We start from the raw sequence: 23384 nt of genomic DNA, 5'->3' as shown, positions 1-23384 counted from the left end.
ACAACTGTTTGTTTGTTTGTTTTTTTACATGGAAAGCCCAACAAATTCATATGGAAAGTCAAATAAATGTTAGCTATGAAGGATGAGTTGGTGTGGAGCACAACCCTGTCTTCTTGAAAATAAATACACTCACTTTCTATGACCAACAATGCTCTTGTGGCCCCCAATTCATGGGGGAAATAAACATAACTCAAAACCCAATTTTCCAGGTAAGCATTCAAATAGGTTCAGAAGGAGGGCCAGTAAGAGCTTTCAGGACTAAGGAATGGTTGCAAGTGTGGCACCTGTGAACAAAGCGAGAGTAGATAACAAACTTACTCCTTAATTTTTTATTTTTTTATGTGAGATGATGGGATAAGAATGAAATGTAGATGTTGACTATTTTAATCTCTTATACTGTTAACTGTAATTAATTTAAATTTTAAATTTTAATAGTATATACATTTTGTTAAGAAGCTACCCAAGAATGTTATTAAGCATTGCCATCTGTCTCTTAAGAGTAATGATTGCTGAGCTCTTGGTCAGCCTGTTGGAGAAGGCTAAGATGTCCTGACCAGAGGCAGAAATGGAATGGAGTGTTTCTCTCTTGGGATCTGTGGATGGCTTTCCATTTTATTTCATAAGTCTGAGAAGCAGAGAATCTGCAGGAGGTCAGAATGGTGTTAATTGTTTTCCTCACAATCCCAGTCTTGACAGCATTGCTTTTCAGTTTTGAAGCATAAAAGCAGGACTGATCTCAAAGGGAAGGTAGATTGGGCTCTGAGAGAAAAGACTCAGTGAGATGAGGAAGGGTCAAGGGCCCAGAATCTCATAGTCCATTAAGTCTGGGAATCTTGGTCAGCCATGTAGAATATTTCAGATTTCCATGTAGAAGGACTGTGTCTTGCATAGGACTTTCCCTAAAAGTAGAGAGACAGAAAGGTATATAGGAGGCCTAGTAGCCACTGTAGAAAAAGTGAATCTATCACTTAATATCCCTATTATTGGAATTTGGAGAAGAAATGTGCCATTTTGGGGTTCCTTTGGACATAAAGAATATATTGACAATTAAGAAGCCCAGATTTAAAGTTATTTAATGAGTTCTAGATGATAAAGTCCTTGCTGAAACCAAAAGAAATTCATAGATGAGTCCACCATAAATTTCAGCTGCCCAGCCCAAAATAGCTGATCCACTCAAATTAACTTCTAAGTGTAGAGCTTGGGTAAAAGAATGGGAGCTCACACCAAAATAATTGGCAGTGGTGGCTTTGATGGAAGTGGAACTCTCCTTCCTTGGAAGTTTTAAAGCAGAGGTTGGATGGTCATCTGTCCTGGTTGCTTTAGTTGAGATTCTTGTATTGCAGGGGTTGGACTAGATGACCCTAGAGATCCCTTCCAACTCTACAATTCTATGATTCTATGAAAGAAGTATCCGGATCAAATCTACCATAGGCCAGCACCATTCTTCCTATCAAGGATTCATCTTGAATTCTCCTTTTCCTGGGGAATAGCTGGCATGGGTATTAATGCAGCCATGAGGCCATCCACTGAGAGGACAGTGCAGCTATCCATCACTTCTATGGAAGAGGATAAAATGTTTTGTGATAGCTTTGGAAGCCGCAGCAACTTGTCCTCCCTTTCCTGAGCCTGTGGTCAAACAGGTGTGGGGTACAAGGCTATGAAGTTATAGAAGCCTTAAGAGTGATGTGTGAGGTGGTGCACTCTTCCCTCTCTTTCTGTCAGAGGGAAGATAGGCTGAAATGTCTGAAGAAATGAGCAAGGTGGCCTCCAAACCCGCATCTCTCTAGAAAAACTGAATAAGCACAAGAACCTCCTACACAGAAGCGATATCAAAGTTGCTGTCCCTGCCTTGGACCAGAGAAGGGCTTAAGCCAGCCCAACCTGCTCTGCTGTCCTGTGATCAATAATTATCTGGCCAGAGTGCACAGAGAATATTATAAATTCAAATGATCCAAGTAACATCTCAAAAAATTGTGGCCAACTCCTAAATTATTGCATAGGAGACAGTAGTCCTGTTCGTACCTCCAGTACCACATTTATTCAATGCATAGAGAGGAGACAAAACAATGAAAGCTAGTGTGGCATAATGGTTAGAGTGTTGGCCTCTGACCTGGGAGACCATGGTTCGAATCCCCACTCAGCCATGAAGTTCACTGGGTGGTGACCTTGGGCCAGTCACTATCTCTTAGCTTAACCTACCTCACTGGGTTGTTGTGATGAAATGGGTGAGAACATGGCTATAGTGCAATAGCTTCATCACTCAAGTAAAAATAGCCACATTTTAAAAGGGAGGGGGATTTTCTGCTCCTCACAATGATTCCAATGTGTCTCTCTGTACTCAGCAATCTTATTGACAGAAGTCCACGGCTCAGGAGAAAACTATGCAAATTGCAAAAGGCTTCAAACTTTCACTTTTGTTTTTGAATCAGGTTCAAAAATAAGACTTTTTGGGGGGCGGGGATCTCCACTTATTTTTCTTAACAGGTCTGGATGGTGGGATGGTAGTAATCAGAAGTACAAAAAGTGGTACCTGATATTCTGTTTAAGTAAGTTGTTGATGCAACTCACGTGCTACATTTCAAAGCTGCTATTCTTTTTAACAAATTCAGAACCATGGACATCAGTTTCCCTTTGCTGCTCAATTCACAAGTTGTGATAAAGAATATGAATACATTCCACTCTAGTTTCACTTTTGATAAGGAAAAGGGATTGAAGGAGTAGGGTACAGTATTAGATGTTCACAGAAAACAGGCATCTTTTAGAACTACTGGAACATATCTCTTATAAGAATACACTAGCAGCAATAATACATCAGGCAATAACTGTCTATAAAATGGGCCTTCATTTTAGAATTAAAAGGATAGTATTACTGATCAAACAATAAACAAAACATCCATAGTGCTGGTTTAAAAATCAAGACCTGCTATTCCTAAGCATTTTAAAAACAATATGGTTACTTATGAGCTATAATATGCTAACTATGTATATTCTAAATGCCTCCTCAAAACAAACTGAGCTATGAACTCTCTTTTCAGCGCAGTACATTAAATTATGGTTAATGCAGCCAATAACAAATAGCTTGCACCTTCAGATTTTAAGAACTTTGCTGCTGCTGCTTCAGCAGTTTACAAGCTAATCTAACTATAGTATTTCATTTTAGTCACTGAAAACTCATTCCCAAAAATCTGAATTATCTTACAGGGAATATCTAACATTTTGCAGCCTCTTTCACGTACCTCCCCACATTAAAATTTAAAAAGAACAGGCTGAAAAGCAAAGAGCTTCAATCAAAAGTAAATACAGTACACGATTTAAGACAAAAGACAGTGTTTCAGAAATATGTATCAATCACATGTTTAAAAACCCCCAGGTATTCTGACATACAAATCTGATCATCTATAATATATTGCACTTGGTGCAAGCTTTGACTGTATTATTACTGTACTTAGACTGTGGCTGTCAAAGGAGAGCACACATTACAACACTGTAAATATTTTTAAAAAGAATTATTCTGAACTTAAGAGGAACATACATAGCTAAATGGCAGTTAACAGGACATGGAATTTATAAAAATACTGAGCATTTTCTACATGCTTCAGACAACATGAGTTGAGTGTTTTCACTTTACAAGCTAGTAACCCTGAAAACCAGGAATGATTGAAAAATCCAACTCAACTTGTTCTGTACAATAACTCAGTCAGATCTCAAATTACTAAGAAACAAATTGCAAAACAAGGCTCACTAAAGCAGAACAAGCAAGCAACTCGATGCTTTGGCACAGCTAAAAACAAACTCAAGTTGCCAAGTTACGCTCCAGATCTATCAGACCTACACAACTGATCAGAAAACAGCAGCAAAGGTACACCTTCAAACCTGGATCTTTTCAAAATGCAGCATCATTCATCCCACAGAGAAGGAAGGAAGAATACTTTAATTCAGCATTGTGTTCCAGGACAGGGCGATCTCCTGCCCAATAACTCAAAAGAAGTTTGAGAGTTGACAGCGCATTCTTTCTGTTCCACACTGCAGAATCCCAAAATGGCTTCCCAGCGTCAACAAAGCCTGAAGGATCAGACGAATCTAATCCAGCCTCTTAAAGCTTCCATTGTCACTCAGAGGCAGACTTTGAATTTATTGGACAAAGCTACTTCAGCCAGCCCACAATATTTAACCACTTAATTTCCTTCAAGGATGTACATACTGAAAACCTTTCCCCAGTGTTTTATTTATAGTTACAGGTTTCCATGGCACTTTCATTCTCACCTTTAATTAGCTCTTTAGCAAGGAGAAGCTACAATACTGCACAGAAGATCCCCCCAACATGCTTTTGTTGTTTTCCTAGGCAACCTGCAATGTTCTGTTTCCACAACATGCTTCTATTTAGCAAAAGGAAGGCAGGGAGGGGGCGGGATCCGGCTCTTCCCTGCTTTTTAAATATCAGCTCTGGAGACCTATGAGCAAGAACTCCATTAAACCTGTGCTAGCAAAATTGATACTTTAATAGCAAGGAGGCAAGTGCAGTTATTCAAATGCTAAACAACGTTCTTATGGGGGGGGGGACCTTTACCTATGTAAATTATCTGCACAGCTCTAGCACTTTCATCATATGCAAAGCAAAATTTGAATGTCAGGAGCATTTTCCTTATTCTTTGGAACAATTTAACTTAAAAACCTTTTCCTACCTCAACAAGAGCTGGCCTTAGAGGAAATATTAAAATGTCCCACATCGTGCAAGGCTAGAGCTTTTGAAATCTGGCAACACGAGTTTATTCATCCCACCTAGCACTGTCCAGAGCCTCCATCTCCATCTTAGAGATCATCAGCTTTCACAGTGCTTAGGTATGCAGCTCCCCACTCCCCTCTCTGCCTCTCATTGCTGCCACCTGTTGCTCACCCACATGCATGCCATACCTAATCAAAAGGGTGGCAGTACTCCCCCCCCCCACTATTGCTACAGTGATCCCTTGCTCTTCCTTCCTTCCCTCAAGGTTCCCATAACCTTGTCAAAGGAAGCCTCTCTGTAAGCCTCCCTCCCTCACTTCAACAGATAAAACAAAACTGGCAGCTCATCCATGCTCATTCTTAACCCTGACATATAGAAGCAGTTGTCTGGGGCTGCATGAGACCATGACATTCTTTGAATATGCAGGATGCACTATAGTGAACCCCCAAGGACTAATCAATACTCAAATAGGGCACAAGGTTTGGTGCATTAAACTGGCAGGATGGTGAAGCCAATACACACCCAAGGAGGGGCCAAAGAGAGGCTTGGCCCTCCCCTGATTATAGCACATGCCTCCTCAGCATTACACATTACACATATCAAAAATGCCAGGAGCAGTTGTTTTAAAGTTTTCTAGCTTCAAGGAATCTGTTTAGCATCAACTAGCCCACCAAAAGACCCAAGTACTAGCCACACAGTCATTTCAGAGAGGGTGCCACCTCAACAAATCACCATTAACACATATGTATTAAAAGTAGACATCTACCGGTAATACTCCCCTACAGCTGCAGATTTCTGGGAAAGATTGGCAGCACCAAGCAAAATATTTCACGTAAGCTGCTAAATCTATTATTTTGTAGTACATGATAATGAGGTGATATAGTAAACCAGTTCAATGAATTCTTAAATAAATCAACTTGGAAAACAGAATAATAGGAGTGAGTTTATGAGCAGTGCCTGCATATCTATATCATATAGCAATATATGTTGTATTTCTCATCCATGTGATGTTTCATTTATAAATTTAATAAAATGCCATACAGTGTAAAAATCACCTTTTTCTTTCTCTCCCCTTTCCACCTTCAATTTTGGTCATAGATGCTTCAGTTGAGATTCGTGCATAGCAGTGGGTTAGATTAGATGACCCTCAGGATCCCTTTCAACTCTACAATTCTACGATTCTATAACATCATTGCCATAGTTAGAACATTTCCAGGTATAGTTTGGAATTCTAGTGCCTACATCACCCTACAGGGGTGGAGGACCCATTTAGATGGTCTGCTCCCTGATCCCAGCCCACAGACCAATGGAATATGATGAACTGCTTAATGTTCTTGGGAATTTCCCAGTGGATGGGGCAGGCATTCATGTGAAAGGTCCTAGTCTTGCTATAGAATGGCAAGATAAGATGGGCAATTGAAAGTTTAGCAATCTAGTTTTCTCTCCAGTGCTATGTAGTCTGTTCAGCAACGTGGTACTTCAAGTAATTATGGATGATAAAACAGGCTAGACAACAACTAGAACCCAGGTCTTTGTTACAAAGGCAGTTGAGCACTGGTTAGAGTACACAATCATGCCTAACCTGAAACTGTTCTTAACCCGAGGTACCACTTTAGCTAGTGGGGCCTCCCGCTACCGTGAAATTTCTGTTCTGAAGCAAAGTTCTTAACCCGAGGTATTATTTCTGGGTTAGTGGAGTCTGTAAACTGAAGCGTCTGTAATCTGAACCATATGTAACCCAAGGTACCACTGTATATGGACTATTGAAATTGGAGTTGAAAAATACATCTTGCTCCTTCAATTTTCAAATTAGCTTACACTGTAATAAGAATTAGCAGCTCTCTCACATGTATTGCCCCCTCCCAAAAAAACCCCTGCAGAATTATTCATAGGCGGAACGTGCTAGGATTCCATTTTTATAGCAAGGATACTTCCAACAGTATGTAATTCTTAAGTGCAAAGCACTTGTTTCCAAATGCCTTAATATACAATCTACATACCATATAATTGCACACAAATACATTTTGCTGGATGAACATGCTGTGTACAAGCCCTAGAATCCATGACCAATCACAGTTTCTCACGAGTGAAACACATACATTTGTTCTGATGGGAATTAGCATGTTACCACAATATAAACAGTCACACTTTTAAATAAACACACATTTTTCTATATGTACACCAGAGAGAGCTGATGTTCATCTTCTTCAGAGATAACTAAGAAACACATATAAATATGAGAAAGTTTGCAGTAAATAAATCAGTCTAGCCTCACTTAGTAATGGAATATTTAGTCTTTAGCACCATAATTGCACACTCAAAACCTGCCTGTCTAGGTAAATTTTCCTTGTTTCAACATTCAAAACCTGATGCACGCACTTCATTTTCCATTTCTTAATTCCATGCTGGCACCATCCTGTTCCATGCTGTACTGCCAAGAGCTTTACCATTTTAGCCTGGATCACAATATCACTAAATCTATAACTCTACTTCAGAGCCACATAAGCATGCTAAAACCAGAGAGACAATGCAAAAGATGGGCATTACAAAAAATCATAGTAGACCAATACCAATGGTCTACTATAATTGACTTTTTATTTTGTTCTGTGTATATCACAATGTTTTTTTGTTGCTATGGCCGACGGCTGACGCAAATAAAGTTTCATTCATTCATTCAATGGGGCAAAGCCCCAAAATATGTTGTATTCAAGTCTTCCTTGCAGAATTAATCCACTACTGTTAACAGCAGCAATGGCAATAATAACTAATAGTACTGGAGACATCACCATATGTTTCCTGGCATTTATGCAACCTGTCATCAAATTCTTTATTGACAAAAATATACCACCAACGCCCAGCAAGATGCCAACCCAGTTGCAATGCTAGCAGAAGGACATCTTTTCATTTGAATAAAGCATGCCGTTTTTTGTTTCCCAGCTGTCTGTTACAAACCCCCAGACCACTCTGGAGCAAAGTACCACAAATAGTGAAAGCACAGAGAGCCGTTTGTTGCTCTTTTGTGGACAGGTCATTTATCTGCCAAAGAGACAGAAGGCACAGCTGCTACTGTTCTAATCAGAACTCTATTAAAGCCTTGTGAGCCTGGATTATCCTTATAGGACTAACTGTGCCACATTCCTATATGAGGGGGTGTATCTGAATATAATACACTTAATAATTTCCTGGAGAAAGAAAACATAACTACCTGCCTGGAAAGTGCTATCCAACTATTTTTACTACAAAATATGACTACCAAAACTTCATGCCTGTTCAAAACCACCTCTCTCACTCTGAATTTTTATATCACTCGTTTTACTTTCTTCTTACTTACATTGTCCTCAGCAACAATCACAAGGAAACAATTTTACCGCAAGTTACTAAAATCAGGGTGCTACTTAACAGAACTGGGCCAAACGCCCACCATTTTAAGTAACTTTCATATGTATTTATTGGACACAGTTCTTCCTATTCCAAAGTCTTGAGGTGGGTAATAATATGCTTGAATCCATCACTGGCTACTAAAAACCAAATTAAATCCTCATATGGTTTTTCAGAATAAATACACTTTTCAGAATACACTAAAGCATTATTTTCCATAGAAACTCACTGAAGGTTATTTATTTATATTACTGTATAAAAATATTTATAACCCAACATTTACCAAACATCCCATGTCAGAAATATATGCTGTTAAAAACAAAAATTAAAATAAAACAAAAACAATGGAAAACAAAACACAGAATTCAGTTACAAATAAAACCACCAGCAGCAACAGAAACTCAAATGGCTAATACACCTGAATCCCAAAAGGCTAGACAAAGAGGTGTCATCAGCTGCTGATGAAATGACATCAGTGTTGTAGTGAGACATACCTCAGAGGGGAAGTCATTTCAAAGGCAAGAGGCCACTGAAAAGAAAGCCCACCCATGGGCCCGTGCCCCTACCACATACACATCATTAGGCCTGGGAGCCACCAGCAGAGCTTTTCCTATAGATCTTAAAATTCACGCAGGTTTGAATGGGAGGAGGAATAATTGGGCCCTTAGACATTGAGGGGTAGCCAAGAATACCCTTAATGTGTATCCTTACAGATTTTGATTTGATGTCTATATTGACAGCACTCCCTGGTGGTCTTAAAAGTTGTAGTGGCAGTCATAGGAAGCTGCCTTATACCAGGTTGGATCATTGGTTCATCTAGCTAAGTATTCAGACTAGTTAGTACCCGTTCTCCAGGATTTCAGGTAGAAGTCTTTTTCCAGTGCTACATGGAGATGCCTGGGATTGAACTTGGGACCTTCTGCATGCAAAGCTGGTATTATTCCACTGAACTACAGTCCTTCCTGTAACCTTTTGCATGCAAAACTTGTGCTCTACCACTGAGCTGTGCAGCCTTTCTATTAGACATGCATGGCACCTTGAACTAAGTACTAACTTATGTGAGCTCATATTCCACCATACCCAGCAGCTCACAGTATGTAAGTGTGAGTAGGAAAACTATTAGTTATTCACTGATTGATAGTCACATGACACATGAGTACAAGTCCCAGCGCAGAGGGTTCCAAGCACAGATTGGAAGCTACATAAAAGGGGGGGAAATCACAATGAAACTCAAAGAGGTAGCATGAAAATGTAGAAACCAAATATAAAATGCCTGACAGAATAAAAATATTTCCATCACCCATCTAAAAACAGGAAGAAATAGAATACGGCACAGGAAACAGAATTCAGCTATGTATTAATTTTTAAAAGAAAGATAATATAATGCCAAAGTCTGAAAGTATTGGTGACCACTAGACAGACTGAAAACAAACATTTAAGAAGTTTTAATCCTAAATTCAGGCAGGCCATACCTTTATCAGAACCTCCCAAAACAAGGAACAAACTTTCAAATGCTCCATAAGTTTTCTTCCGACTGGATGTGAAAGCAAAAGTAGGCGGAGTGAAGAGAGGGGAAAGGAAGGAGGGGGAAAATTTCACTTCAAAAAAAATGGTTACATTCATAGTTTGTCCTCCAAGTGGTGCAGGGCAGCTTACATGGTCCTCTCCTCCCATTTTATCTGCACAGCCACCCTTTAAGATAGGTTAGGCTGAGAGGGAGGAACTGGCTCAAGGACACACATATTGAAGTTCACAGCTGGGTGGGGACTTGAACACCAGGTCTCCCCAGTCTTGGTATGCTACCTTGAATGAAAGGCAGACTATAATTGTAATAAGAAGATAGCAACAACAAAACCATCAAGGTAGGTATTGCAACGTTTTGTCGACATCTTGGTTTGCCCCATTAAAAGTATTAGCTGGCTGCAGCTTTTGGAGCCTTCTTATGGAGCAGCAGGGGCTACTTTCTATTTTTATTTTAATCCTAGAGGAACCTGTGGTCCTTCAGACTGATGTTGGATACCAACTCCCATCAGCCCTAATAAACCCTAACTTGCTAAACTACCTTAGGGATAGAGGTATTTTAGCAAAATGTGGAGGATCACAGGCTACCCACCCCTGCCCTAGCTGGAAGCTATTGCATTTTAATGCATTTGATTTATGTTCCATTCTTCATCCAAAGGAGCTCAAGGTGGCATACACAGTTTCCGCCCTCCATTTTATTCTCACAACAGCCCTGTGAGGTAAGCCAGGCTAAGAGACAGTGATTTGCCCAAGGTCACCCAATGAGCTTCATGGCTGAGTGGAGATTTGAAATCTTGTCTGCCGGCCCAACACTCTTAACTACACCACAATGGGTTGGGCAAGCAGTTAAGAAAATACCTTTCTGGAATTGTTCCTTGCAAATTTTAAACTCATCTTTTATTGTATGTGCATGCATATGTTTCACAAGGCCTTTGGCTCTTAATTATCTGCAGCCTCCAGTGGGCAGAATGATTTAAACCTGCCTTTTGAAAACGGATGTATCCTAGTTCGTTCCCTTTATTTTATGCCTGTTTCAATGGACGTGCTTGTTGTAAGCTACTTTGGTTTTTAAAAAAGCAACCAGTAAATTGTATGGGGTCTAAACCTGACCCCCCCCCAAAAAAATGAATCATTGAGTAGAAGGGGTTCCAAGGGTCATCTAGTCCAACCCTCTGCAATGCAATAATTCGTTTTGGAATAGCAGCATGCAACTATTTGTTCATATAAAAGGGGAGTGGAAAGGAAGGAGGGGAGGGAGAATGAAGCCACCAGATATTTCTCCCTCCCCGCCTTTCTCTCGATTTGCTTGTGTGACGGGGGGGGGGGTTCAAAGAGAAGAGCGCCCCCATCATATTATTGAGGGGGGGGGAGAAGCGAGGGTGTTGGGTGGGGGCCTACGAACAATCCTCGCGCTAAACTAAGGGGGGGGGATTTCCCCTCCTCAACCTCCACAGTATAGAAACGGAGGCTGAGGTGGCGGTTTGTGGTGAATGAATCCCTCTGAGAAACCGAGAGAGGGCCGCGTTAACATAATACCGCCGCCTGCTCTATCCCTTTCATGTATTCCCGGGAAAGAGAGGAAGAGAAGGAAAAGAGAAGCAAGAAGCAAGAGCAATGGAAACGGAGTCCACCAGGCGCCTCGGCCGCGGCGCGCGCTCTGTCTCTCAAGCGCGGCCGTTAGTTACCTGACGAGAGGCACGCGCACGCGCCCTGGGAGGACGCCGCTTCTGGCTGACTGCCGGCCGTCGTCGGCGCACCTGAGGAGGGTGACGCGGATCTCGCGCTGCTTTACGGGAGCAGCGCCGCTACGCGTCCGTTCCGCCCCCCGCCCCGCTTGCCTGAGGGGAGCGGGGCGGGAGGCGTCGGCGGACTCGCCGCTTCCCTGAGAGGCCTCCAGAATTTCTCTCCCTCTCTCTGCTCCTCATGCCCCGCCCCGCCCCCTTCGGCCGCGGGCAACGGTTCATTTTCGAAAATGGCGGCAAGCGCAGGAATGGGCTGGGCTGCGGGAAGGCACGCCCACCGCCCCTCTTCCACACCGAGGCGGTTGGTCAGGGTAGGAGAAGCGCTCTCTGCACATGCTCAGTGGGAAAACGGATATTTCTCCTCAGCCGGTGCCTTTTCCCGCTTCCTTCGTTTCTAGGTGTGCCTAAACTGCACCTCCAGCTCCGAAGCAGGGATCGCCCCGCGGCAGAGGCGTAGGAAGGTCAGGTGGTACCAGGTGCGGAAAATTTCTTGTCACCCCCCACACATTCATTTATTTTTTTGCCTGAAAAAATGGTTTTATGTTATTTCATATTTTCCTTCAAAGGAATAATAATGAATAAGAAACAACTTTTATTTATAACCCCCCTCCTCGGCGGAAGTCGGGCTCAGGGCGGCTAACATCAGATACATAACATGGGTATAAAAATCAAACAATAATTAAATTACCTCCTTAAAACATGTCAAAATCAAGTTAAATTCTAATTAGATGGCTTTCCGCAGGGTAAGGGTTGGGAACAGTAAGTGCTCCACTGAATTGAAATTTCAGCCTTCACGACATAGGAAAACAGCCACGTAAATAGCTATTTTCGTGGAGGGTCAAGACATTAACTGATATGCATGAAATTTCATATATAGCTATATAATCCCTAGTGTAGTAAAATAAGACCTTTGGAACAGGCATTTTTTTTTAAAAAAAAAGGTTTTTATGAACCGCCCTAGTAGGGCAGTAATTGTTACTTGATAATTTGTCACACACACCCATGATGGAAGCTGGGACGGTTCGCCCTACACCCCTGCCCCGCGGTGCCGTACAATACACAAAGGGAAAAAACACAAAGTACCAAATAAAATATGGAAAGTGAAAACAGCAAAAAAATGAATCTGAAAAATACTTGAGGATAAAGCGAAGCCATGAGGGTGGGGAACCTCTGGGTATCATTGCACTACAGTGACCTAATTAATCCCTTAAGACTCAGCCTTTCTCAAGCTGTGGGTCCCCAGATGTTGTTGAATTACAACTCCCCTCACCCCTAGCTAGCAAGCCCAGAGCTCAGGGATGATGGGGGGTTGTAGTCCAACAACATCTGGTGATCCACAGGTTGAGAACCGCTGATGTCATACTGGCTGGGGGTGATGGGAGCTGGAGTCCAACAACATCTGGGAGCCTTTAGATTGCATTTGTTCCAAAGGTTGGGGTTTTTTTTTGTTTTTGTTTTGTTTTGAAGCCTGTTCTTCAGCTGGAAAAAAAATAAGATAGATTTGCAGTTTACAAGGATAGTCCCTGACCTTCGGTTTACAATTCTAAAAAAGACGAAGACACAAAATGGAAGAGGGACTGGGAGGGAGGAGGGGAAGAAGGCAAACTTGGATGCACTAGATCTGAGTTGGCAACAGTTCCTGCAACAACCTGCTAAAATGGACTACTGTAGTTGAAGGCTAGGAAGAGCGAGAAGTTTCTGGTGTTTCAGTTGAGCCAAGTACCATATCTCCCTAGGGTACAGGACTCCTTAGCATCCTTTAGGCAGAGTATATACTATTCACTGTAAACTTGGCTAATATGCCCAGGCAGGGAGCACCCTCCAATTTTTATAGAATGCTCCTGGCATCTTTATTTAAGACGCTCCTTTACAATTGTTTTGAATCTTGTTTTTGTTCTTTTCTTCTGTGTTTGTTTCAGTATATAGCTTGTGAGGACTATGCCCTAAAAGGCAGCCCAAAATAGAAACAAAATAACTAGGAGCGAAAGGTGAGGCACAAAGGAGTTTATAAATTAAACCCAATTTAATTATTAAATGGCTATTGTGCCCTTTGAAAATATTTTTGCTAGTGGGGCTCAACAATAAATATTTACCCGCACACAATGATAGGGTGAGGTCTGCCTAGCCCCATTGTGGACATATCTCCAGGGCCATGCAAATATATCTCCCCTGCCCATGCCTTCTGATAGTGAATGTGGTATTTAGCTACCTCATCGCTTATCCGTTGCTTCAGATAATATAGAAGTTAAATACAGCTTCTGAGTTACTTATTTCCATCAACAGTGAACATTATGTCTTCCCTCTTTTTAACCAGTTTCATATCCACAACAGGCCACATGCCCTTGCCTCATGAATGCTGTTTGCTCAGGAGCCTTTAGTGAAGGACTTTGCCGAACATTTTTTCAGACTGTACTCAAGTACTTACACACAGAGAGAGAAATGTATCCAACAAAAAATCTACCCCATCCTTGGACACTAAAAGAGAGAGCTTCTGGATACACAGACTCAACACCCTAACACCGCATTGTCTTATCTTAGAGGATAATGCACAATCATTAATCAATGCCTTGAATTGTTTAAAACTAATTTTGTACTTATATAATAGATGCCACCTTCTTTTCTCCACTATTTTTAGACTTTGGCTCCTAGTGTCTGGTTTGAAATCCAGCTGTGTCATTGACAAAGGCAGAAGCTAATATATTTAACTGTAGAATGTTAAGCCTCTTTTCTGTTTTGCCAGTCACTTGACTTACACACACACACACACAAATATGGACACATGTGATGCATTTTATGATAAAGTATCAAAAAACCAAATGACATAGGTACATTAAACATGTCATCAAAACTGGGCACTGTAAGCTAACATGAGAGATCAGTTATTTGCAATGAGAGTTCAGTTACGTACCGCCCAACCAATAAAGAAAAAACAGTGGTTCATTTAATAAAGGCACTTAGACATGGAACAAAAGAAAAATTGCAACAAACCAACTATAATGAATATCCAGAGAGAAATGCAAATAATTTAATTATTATCTATAATTCATTCATTCCTTACCAAACCCCATCTATAGTTAAGACTCCTCAAATAACACACTCATCACATAGTAATCCAAAGCAGTATAATGATACATGCCCAGGATATTGGGTATTTACATTACCGGAAATGCGGTAACATAAATTTAAGTGAAAGCACATTGCACTTTCTTGCTCTTCCCGTAATGTATGCATGTTGTCATGGCCAGACACATCCAGTCTTAATTCAAATGAAGACAGCCACTCCTCCTTGCAGTGATGAGTGTCTAGGTCAGGGTCTAAATGCTTCACACTTGAGAGGTCCAATAGCAATACTTTTTAAAAACTACTAAGGTCAAAAATAGATTTGAATTCTGCTGCTTGGTAAACCTTTAAATGTCTCCAGATCTTCATTCTGTGTCATAGAGATTTTGTGTCATACAGATCTTACAATATGCATGGTAGCTTGTATAATACACAGCTGAGTAACACATTGTAACATCATTTAGTGGTCTAAAGTTCACTGCAGAGATGTTAGATGTGGGATTTGCAACAATATGGAAAACAATGTAACTCTTATTCACACATTTGTCTTCTCAAGGTTTTTTCTGTTAAAAAAGTTAAAAATATTTTGCCTGTAAGAGTTTTTATTTATATCTGCATGAGTGTCAGTATGTGACAGCGGAAACTTCTCCATTTATTGAAGTGTCAACATTGTATGGTACAAATGAGAAGTCACAGCCCACAAAGGCATTTATGATTCTGAGTATCTCCAGCCCGTTGATTCAATGTGCAGCAGCAACTGATCACAGTAGGCTGGAGAGCGATGTTTGCGCACAACTGCTTCAATTTCTTTTGCCAAGCTATCTGGATAGAGAACACCTCCTTCTTTCAAAATATCTGCAAAACACAAGTTTATATACAGTTACCAAAAACAGCTTGTCCTTCACTTCCTACTGTTTGTCAGAAACACAGGAGCCTTCTTAGCTTAGAAAGCATGCATTTTTCCAGAAACAATATGAAGCTGATCATACCAAATATAAATACAAAATTTTTAAAAGCACATGAACTTTAAGTATTTTCATTGTTTCTCCCTGTGTTGCAAAAATAATTCCACATCCTCCTGGAGTTTTTACAGGAAAAAAAATGATTCCTCTATGGATTCCTGTTTATTTTTATGCAGCCGACACAATTAAGAGCCCCCTATACACACCAATGCAAATTTGAATATTTTGTGCAAAGGAGCTGCTTCCTCCACTGAAATGGAGGAAAGTCATGCTGTATTAATGCATTGGCACACCTGCAAGTAGAGCTCAGTGCAATTTGAGCCTAAGGTTGCATGCTTCAGTCACAGACACAGTGCTTGGTAAAACCTATAGTCTAGTGTCAAGCAAGTTAAAATGACATTTTTCATAGGTCTTAATAAGATAAACCAACCATTTGGTGGGTAGATTATGAAAGACAAAGATTGCAAGCTTGGAAAAATTATTTTCTCAACAACAGTAATAAAACTTTCCACAACAATTGGTGAAGCTACTCCTAACACAGACAAGTCAAACAAATAAAAAGGGACATTAGAGAGTTTAGTCTAGATCTACAAGGAAAGTGTAAACTCTTATTTTACAGAGTTCTTCCCACCTACCTCATTAGCCAAACTAAGGCATACATGTGTACATTTATTCAGAAGTTACTTCTCATGGGATTTAGTATAAGCAGGATTCATATATCTGTGCCTTTGGAAAGACAACCTCCTTCATCCCTTCCTCTCTAGTTCCTTCCAAGTCCCTTCCTTTGATACTTGCTGCCCTAGCAAGCACCTTACCTTCTCAAAGCTGACTACCCTTCACACAGAACATGATTTCCCACAAGCACTTAAGATACTTCACATTGCTAGAGCACTCTCCTCCAACCAGAAAGATCAAGCAACTCTCTCTTTTTTCTGACCCTCATTTGGTATCACAGGTACTACTGCCCCAGAAAATAGGTGCTTAATCCAACTTCTTAAAAAACATCAAAGCGACAACTCATTCAAGGCTTACCTAAGACAGCAGACTGGATATTCTGGTCAGGGTCATCCAGGTGAACCAACAGTTCTTGATACAGGAACTCAATGTTGGTTTTTAATAGGGCTTTCTTTTCGTCATTGTTTATACATTTGAACCAGCTGAGCAAGGCATTGGCAGCTGCTAGTCGGACCTCATGCGATGAATCATCCAAACGCTTTAGGAGTTCTGAAAAATACAATGGCACCAAAAGTTTACTAAATGGAAACTATGCCATATTCAGTAACAAACGGAAATTATGTTGCAATGAGATGGGGGACTTATTTTGTTCCTAAAATTTACACTCTGCTGACAAGGATCTAGTAGTGTCTCTCTCACACACACCAATTAAAAACATTCCATACAATAAAATTAACACAATAAAGCAACGGGAAAATGTCTTTATTTTCTTCAATTGACTTCCTGAATAAAAACGAAAAGGTAAGGAGATTCTGTGCCAGGTATGGGAACCTGTTGTGCACCTCCAGGCTCTGTTAGACTCGCACCCTCAACTGCTGGCCATGCTGCCTGTGGCTGATGAGAAACGGAGCTTAACAATATTTGAGGGGGTACAGGTTTCCCAATTGCTCTTCTTCATACTGATCTGTCCTTCCCAGCAAAACCACGATTGTTGCCTGTGGTTAGCAGATTACCTTGCCCCCCCCTTTTCTTGGCTCAGTTATGTTCAAAAATATAGTCCAACAGAGTCATTGCTTTAAAAGGGCACCTTCACATGTGTGAACCACTTGTTTCTGTTCTCCATACAAGTTTGCACAGAGATCACGTTTTACACCATTTCAATCTGCAGGGGTCAGCAGCTGCTTTTGCAGATGCAGCAGTACTTGCTCCGACTCTCATCAAACTGCAACCGGCTCGGGGCATAGCCACACGATGCAAAAACCTTGCTGGAGCTAATCAGCCCAGGCCTGGTCAGTGCCTATGGGAGAAACTATACAGGAACCCCACCTGTGCTACTCTCAGCTTCCCCAAAAGATGAGCTGTAAGAAATCAGTGTTCTTGTGTCAGCTGTCATTCTGTAAATTTGAAATTAGTTTTAACACTGTGGGTATTTACTTCATTTAAAAGAAACACACCATGTAAACTAAATGGGCAAACTGTGACATGGGTGGCACAAGTAGCAGAGGCTAAGAGGGCCTCTTCACACCTGTACATGCCTATGGGTCTGGTTATGGTAACCAGTCAGGTCCACTCTCCACTCAGACTGTCTTGCACTCTCCTGCTCCACAGTTTAGCAGGCTAGAAGTTAAAACATAAGAAGGTGCAGGAGAATGCACCTGTACCTGTGAACTTGAGGGGCACATTCTCAAACAAGAGAAGTCAGAAAGATTGGCCGCCACTACCAATGGCTATCATACCTGGATAAATTTTGCTGAGTTCAAATTCTTTTATGCAGCCATCTAGAAAAATGCTGATTATTCGACAAGACATTAAGCGTGTCATTTTGGAATCTTCTTCCAGTGTGGCAACTATTTTGGGCATCAGCACATCTTCAGCTTTCAGCATCTGAAACCAAGGAAAGGAACCGCCAGCTTAAGAAAAGGGGACTGCAGTTACAACCAGTTCAGTTTCTGTTATTGTCTGCTATTATATTCACTGACGTCTGCAGGACACAGGCAAATGCCAAGGACAGGGACAGATGCTAATAAAGTACGGTAAATCTCTTAAGAGAAGCATTGTCTTCTTGGCTCATTCACTGAGCAGATTTTTCCTTTAACTACAGTGAACAGCTCAATGTCTGGGGATTTGCTCCTGAAAGAAAACATGAATTCACATAGTTCTTTATCTCTTTACCTTTTTGGCTTGTTCAATTAAATTAATGGCAGATATAAAAATGGCCAGGTGAAAATATGAACTCCCTGGCCCTAAGAGGGGGTTATGATGAGTTTGGGTTTCCTATACAGAAACACACAGAGAACTCCTCAAACTATGATGTGGCAAACTGCTTTTGAAACTATCAAAAGCAGTTTGTTATATGGCATTGGCATCAGAGGAAGGTAGTGGGGGCAGTGGCATAGCGTGGGTTGTCAGCACCCGGGGCAAGGCAAGTAATTTGCGCCCCCTAACCCGTGGATTTGCGCCCCCTAACCCTAACCCCCATATGTTGCGCCCGGTGCAGCCGGCCCCCCCTGCACCCCCACGCTACGCCACTGAGTGGGGGAAATCCCCCTGGGCACATGCATGCCTGTTTGCTGTGCCTAACCCTCTGGATCCCTGCCATGTCCTCATGACCTTTTCATTTTCTGTGTATCTGCCCTTTCAGCTCCGTGGGGTACAGTAGAGTTCTCTAAAACCACAATGCAAATATTTCAGGGGATTAGGCACATGTTTTGAAGGCTAGGGAAGCAATTCCAATGAACATATGACATGGCTGCCACCACCAGCACACTTTTGGAGTGAGAGATGAATGATTTAAAGTTAGCGTTTCTTTAGTATTCCAGAAGATGGTGCTCTTGTTCAAATTTAAGCTCTTAAACCAAGAGTCTTCAACCCAAGACGCACCTTAGCCCCATCTTGCAACCAATATACCCTCTACCCTTAAGCTTTTCAATTTATAAAAAATCTTAAGGCAAAAGCAGAAAGAGGACCATGGCTATAGTACTGGTGTGACATATATTCTACTAGGGTGCAAACCATGCTCTACACTACACAGCCTGCTTTGGGGTAAAGTATGCAGAAGAACATTTGCATTCTAATAAATGCAAGGATGTGCATGTCTTGCATTCACCCTAGAGGGATCTTCTGAGCTATCTTCCAAACTGTTTAGTCTCTCAGTCAAGTGAGTTTTATTGTCTTGGCCATAAGCAGCCACAATATCCAAATATAGACAAACAGTAAAAGTCAAACTACATTTGTGACAGACCACCCAAATCTCAAAAGAAAGAAAAATATGGATTGTTAGGGTTTGTGCACAAACTCTACATCAGAGATAGGGGCAGAGAATACTTAGTGTTACTCCTTTCCCAAGTTGTAGGAAACCTTTGAACAGCCATTGCCTACTATTTCATCTGCCTCCTTTTTTGTTGCGTAGCAGCTTCTCATTCTCCAGATCTTCCACACAAACCTCTGTTACCATGTGTGGTTCCCAATTAATAACTCTCCTTGCACTTTGTTCAGTTCAGGGGTCTCCTCCATACCCTTTTGTGCTCCTATATCATGTTTCAATTTTATTCTGCTGCAGGGCAGTTAAGATATGTACCAGCTTGCAGAAACCATTTAGGACAAGGATCAAGTCAGTGCCAGATCACGCAAATGGGAAAAGAATATAAGGAAAGCTGATAAAAATTCTCTATCTAGTCTAACACACTGCTTTCTTGGGTGGTCAAGCAGAAGTCTCCTGGGAGCCCACAAGAAGGGCCATAAGGCAACAGACTTCTGATGTTGTCTAACAGCAACTGATATTCAGCAGCATAGCTTCTCAAGTAGTTTTATTGAGCTATTTGGGCAATAGCTGCTGAATTTACCCCTTGAATTTGTCTAATCCTCTTTAAAAGCCCACTTTAAAAGAAACTGATCCAAGCATTGGGCATTTTTTTCCCTTTAAAAACTATGGGCTGGATCCAGACTATGTTAGTGGCACCAAGTTCCCATTAAAATCAGTGTCATTTGTTAATTATTACTCACTTTTCACATTCATTTCAATGGGACCTAGGGGTGACTAACTTATTCCAGCTCCAACCCTTTATTTCTATGATTTAGATAGCGTTGCTTAATATACAAATGCAAAGCTCATTATTATAAAACCTAAGGCCACCTTTTAAAATTATTTCATCAATACTATTTGTGAAGCAGACAGACCTGTGAGGGTGGGAGAGGGGGAAAGGAAAGACCCTGGAGGGGGACTTTGGAAGTCAGTGGGACACAGCAAGGATCTAAATACAGGTAGCAATGCATTTAAAGTCACTCGCTAAAGGATTTGAATAAAATTAAATATAAGGGCCAATCACTTGCCACTTAGCCCCATGCCTTTGCTCTCTCATTTGACAGGATGCTGGAAGGTGCAAGCAGATTTACTTCTTACTGAGCAATTGCACAGAATATTGCCTGCATGTGACTTCCAGGCATATGGAAAGAGGCTAGAAATTTACATATTTTAAAATAAAGCCTTCGACATTCAAAGAAGGGGTCAGCTCTCTAATAATACTTCTCCACCCCTGCAAATAGCCGCTGCCCTGTTTGCAAGTGAAGAGTTTCAGAATTCTGCCTTTTTTATTGCAGATCCCTCCCCCGCCATCAAAAATATGTATGTTGGAGTGACCCAATGAGAAAATGCTTGCTACCCAAGTATTAATTTTCAGGCTAAACCCATATTCTAAACTTGTCTTCCTAGCCTGTATTTTGGCAAGAGCTTTGATTTATAGAAAGACAGAGATGATTTGCATTTCTGGATGACAATATTCAGCATGGCTGTCAGGGGAGGAGGGGGACGTTTACCTCTTCTGGTGAAAGCAGTTCACTGTAAATAAGAGCCCAGAGGCATGATACAGCAGTCGTGCGGATGGCAGCTGCTGTTCTTCCAGCTTGCCACTGCAGATTAGGAGCCAGGATGTCTTTTATCAGGATCTCAAGGTAGTTACAAAACTGCCTGAAGCCAAGAACAAAGAGCAGCAAAATAAGAAGCTTTGTGTGAACGTGATGGAATGACTGGGAGGGTGAAAAAGCACATTTTCAGTCTTGAAAACAAGATAGCCAGAACAGGAAGAACGAAGCATGAAAAAGAAAAAGAATGAATCTAATATGATGACAGTGTATGTTAACAATACTTCATTACTCAGATTTCTTTTGAGGGAAAGTAAGTGGACTTTGTATAAACATTTCAGGAGGAGGAGAGGCAGAAATCTTTCTCAGCTTCAGGCTCTGCAAGGTATGTTCCTTGTCATCCCAACAGGCCCCTTACTCTAGTGTCTCAGAAACAAACCACTCCAAGTTGACTTGAAGACGCTTTAATGTTTCTCTATATAATAAAAATGTAAGAATGTTGTTGTGTAGCCTACAATGGAGGATTTGCAGTGCTGCATCACAGTCCTGGATTTCCATGAAGTCAGGGCACGGAAGGGGAGCAAAAGTGAAGATCGCTTGCACTACAGCAGTGGCTATGTCTTGGGAGCGGCAATGAGAGGGGAAAGTAGGTTTGTTTTTTTTACAAAAATGACAGAAGTTTAAGGAAAGCAAGGATGGAGGCACTCTGAGAGGCAATGGCAGGGTGGTTGGCGAGTGCAGCAAGCAAGACCACAGCCCCAGTATACAAGAAGTTACAACTGTTACAAATTCATCTTGTCAATCTCAAACAATGAACTAACCATGGAGCATTTACCTGTCTCAGAACTTAATCTCAAGCATCAACCTTCCTCTGTGATACAGGCCAGAATCAGGACTAACTTTTCAGATATTCAGATATGTTTCTATGGCAGCAGAATTAGGACCTGCCATGTTTCTATGGCAGCAGATAAGGGCCAACCTATACTGGTCAATACCTTTGGTGTAGCACTTGGGGAACTTTGAAAGTATAAAAACGGCAAAAGCTTTTAATATTAAATGCTCATTTATGCAACCATACGCCTACGTGTTGACTTCTTGCCTCTGACTCAGTGGTCATGCTCAAGTGATGCCCTATGCATGATCAAATGTTGCATGTTCCTTGGCAAATAATGGAAAAGCATTTTTGCAGTGATGTGTAAAATGACTGATTATGCACATGGTACCAGCTGCATTACCCAAGGGTTGGGAGCCTACATGTGTAGCATTTTCCAGCAGCTACTGGCTACCAACAGTTATTAGTTGGCCCTCACAAGACAGATTTCCCAATCTTATGTATTGTTTTTCCTACAGCAGGTGGCATTTAAGAATTAGTAGTGAAGACAGCAAACAGCTCTAAGCTCAAATAAAAACCAACAGCTCAACATGCTTTCATCCCATTCTAACATTTTAAATGGCATTTAGATGTGCCTGGTTGAGCCAGAATGAGGATTCACATTCAAATGTGCATGCTACTGAAAACAATGCAATGCAGATGAATTGCAATTGACGTGGATACACAATCTAACACATACTGGATTTCCACCAGCAAATGATATCTGCACAGGTCTCCCAAGCAGTATCGGGGCATTTACATCTTCAAATCAAAATCAACTCAAGGTCCAAATGGGTGTGCAGAAATTGCTTGAAGTTAATGTGCACATCAGCTGCCTGGAGGGAAATGGCCAAATGTGTGCCTCATGGCAATATTCAGGATTGTTTTTTGCATGTTACCAAGAGTCCACAATGCATTGATTGTATTGTGTTAGTTGTATTTTATTTTTAGGTACAATGGCCCTGTGACTGTTGTGACAAAGGGCCACATAAAAAGACCTTAATTATATTTTTCTATGGGCCACATTTAAAAAAAAAAAAAAACATACACATGACACAGCTGTGTAACATCTAGCCAGCTTGTCATTGGCACAGAGCCACGATGCCCTACAATTTCTATAAACTCCAACAAACATGGTGGTCGTGTGACCATGCCTGAATGCACCTCTATTTTTTTAAAAAAATATTACTGATTGTATTATATTGTATTATTAAAAGCTATATAGCCGTTTCCTCCATCAAGTCATTTCAAACCAGTGTTTGGCTCCGAGGTGGTCTATGCTAAATGACCCCTGAGAACCTTCACGTTTTTGGTAATGGCTTCTTTTAATCCCTTAAATAAAATGTGTCAAAAACACAAAAGATGGGTTTTAGCAGAGCCACTTACTCACTGGCAAAGGAATGCTCTCTGCGAAGACGAATGCATTTAGAAATGTGTTATATTTAATATCTTTGAGGCAAAAGAGGAATAGCACTGCCAAATTGTTCGGAAAAATGAGATATCTGCTCAAGAGCTTTAACAAGGTACATTGCAACCTGTCAATTTGAACCATTCACACACACAGTTGCCAGAAAATAAAGTCTATTGCATGGTTA

General features: G+C 41.1%; 2 protein-coding genes and 1 long non-coding RNA gene across 15 annotated transcripts in view; 1 reads left to right on the top strand and 2 right to left on the bottom strand.

The window, feature by feature from the left end:
* The window catches only part of SUN1 (Sad1 and UNC84 domain containing 1), a 49492-nt gene extending 37989 nt beyond the window's left edge, over positions 1 to 11503 (bottom strand). For 6 of the 13 annotated variants that reach the window (XM_081889122.1, XM_081889131.1, XM_081889132.1 and 3 more), the window contains exon 1: positions 3866 to 4054. The gene's annotated coding sequence lies outside the window, so the exon portion shown is untranslated. Of the gene's footprint in view, positions 1 to 3832; positions 4056 to 9573; positions 9698 to 11307 lie in introns of those variants that run through there. The other 7 variants (XM_081889135.1, XM_081889127.1, XM_081889134.1 and 4 more) reach the window with 7 other exon arrangements.
* A 101-nt stretch (positions 11504 to 11604) lies between these two features.
* On the top strand, positions 11605 to 15008 carry LOC309357298. The gene is made up of 2 exons (XR_014163062.1): positions 11605 to 11840; positions 12832 to 15008. It is a non-coding gene; the product is annotated as an uncharacterized lncRNA (long non-coding RNA).
* DNAAF5 (dynein axonemal assembly factor 5) overlaps positions 14135 to 23384 on the bottom strand; it is a 27372-nt gene continuing 18122 nt past the window's right edge. The window contains exons 10-13 of the mRNA XM_081889146.1: positions 20874 to 21024; positions 17798 to 17945; positions 16419 to 16610; positions 14135 to 15279 (exon numbers count right to left, since the gene is read on the bottom strand). Of these exons, the coding sequence (XP_081745272.1) occupies positions 15134 to 15279; positions 16419 to 16610; positions 17798 to 17945; positions 20874 to 21024 (637 nt within the window). The 3' untranslated portion in view covers positions 14135 to 15133. The remainder of the gene's footprint in view (positions 15280 to 16418; positions 16611 to 17797; positions 17946 to 20873; positions 21025 to 23384) is intronic.

The sequence above is a fragment of the Podarcis melisellensis genome (genome assembly GCF_964234715.1).
Source record: "Podarcis melisellensis genome assembly, chromosome: 14".
In the NCBI taxonomy this organism is placed as follows: Eukaryota; Metazoa; Chordata; class Lepidosauria; order Squamata; family Lacertidae; genus Podarcis; species Podarcis melisellensis.
This window is presented reverse-complemented; position numbering and strand designations above follow the sequence as displayed.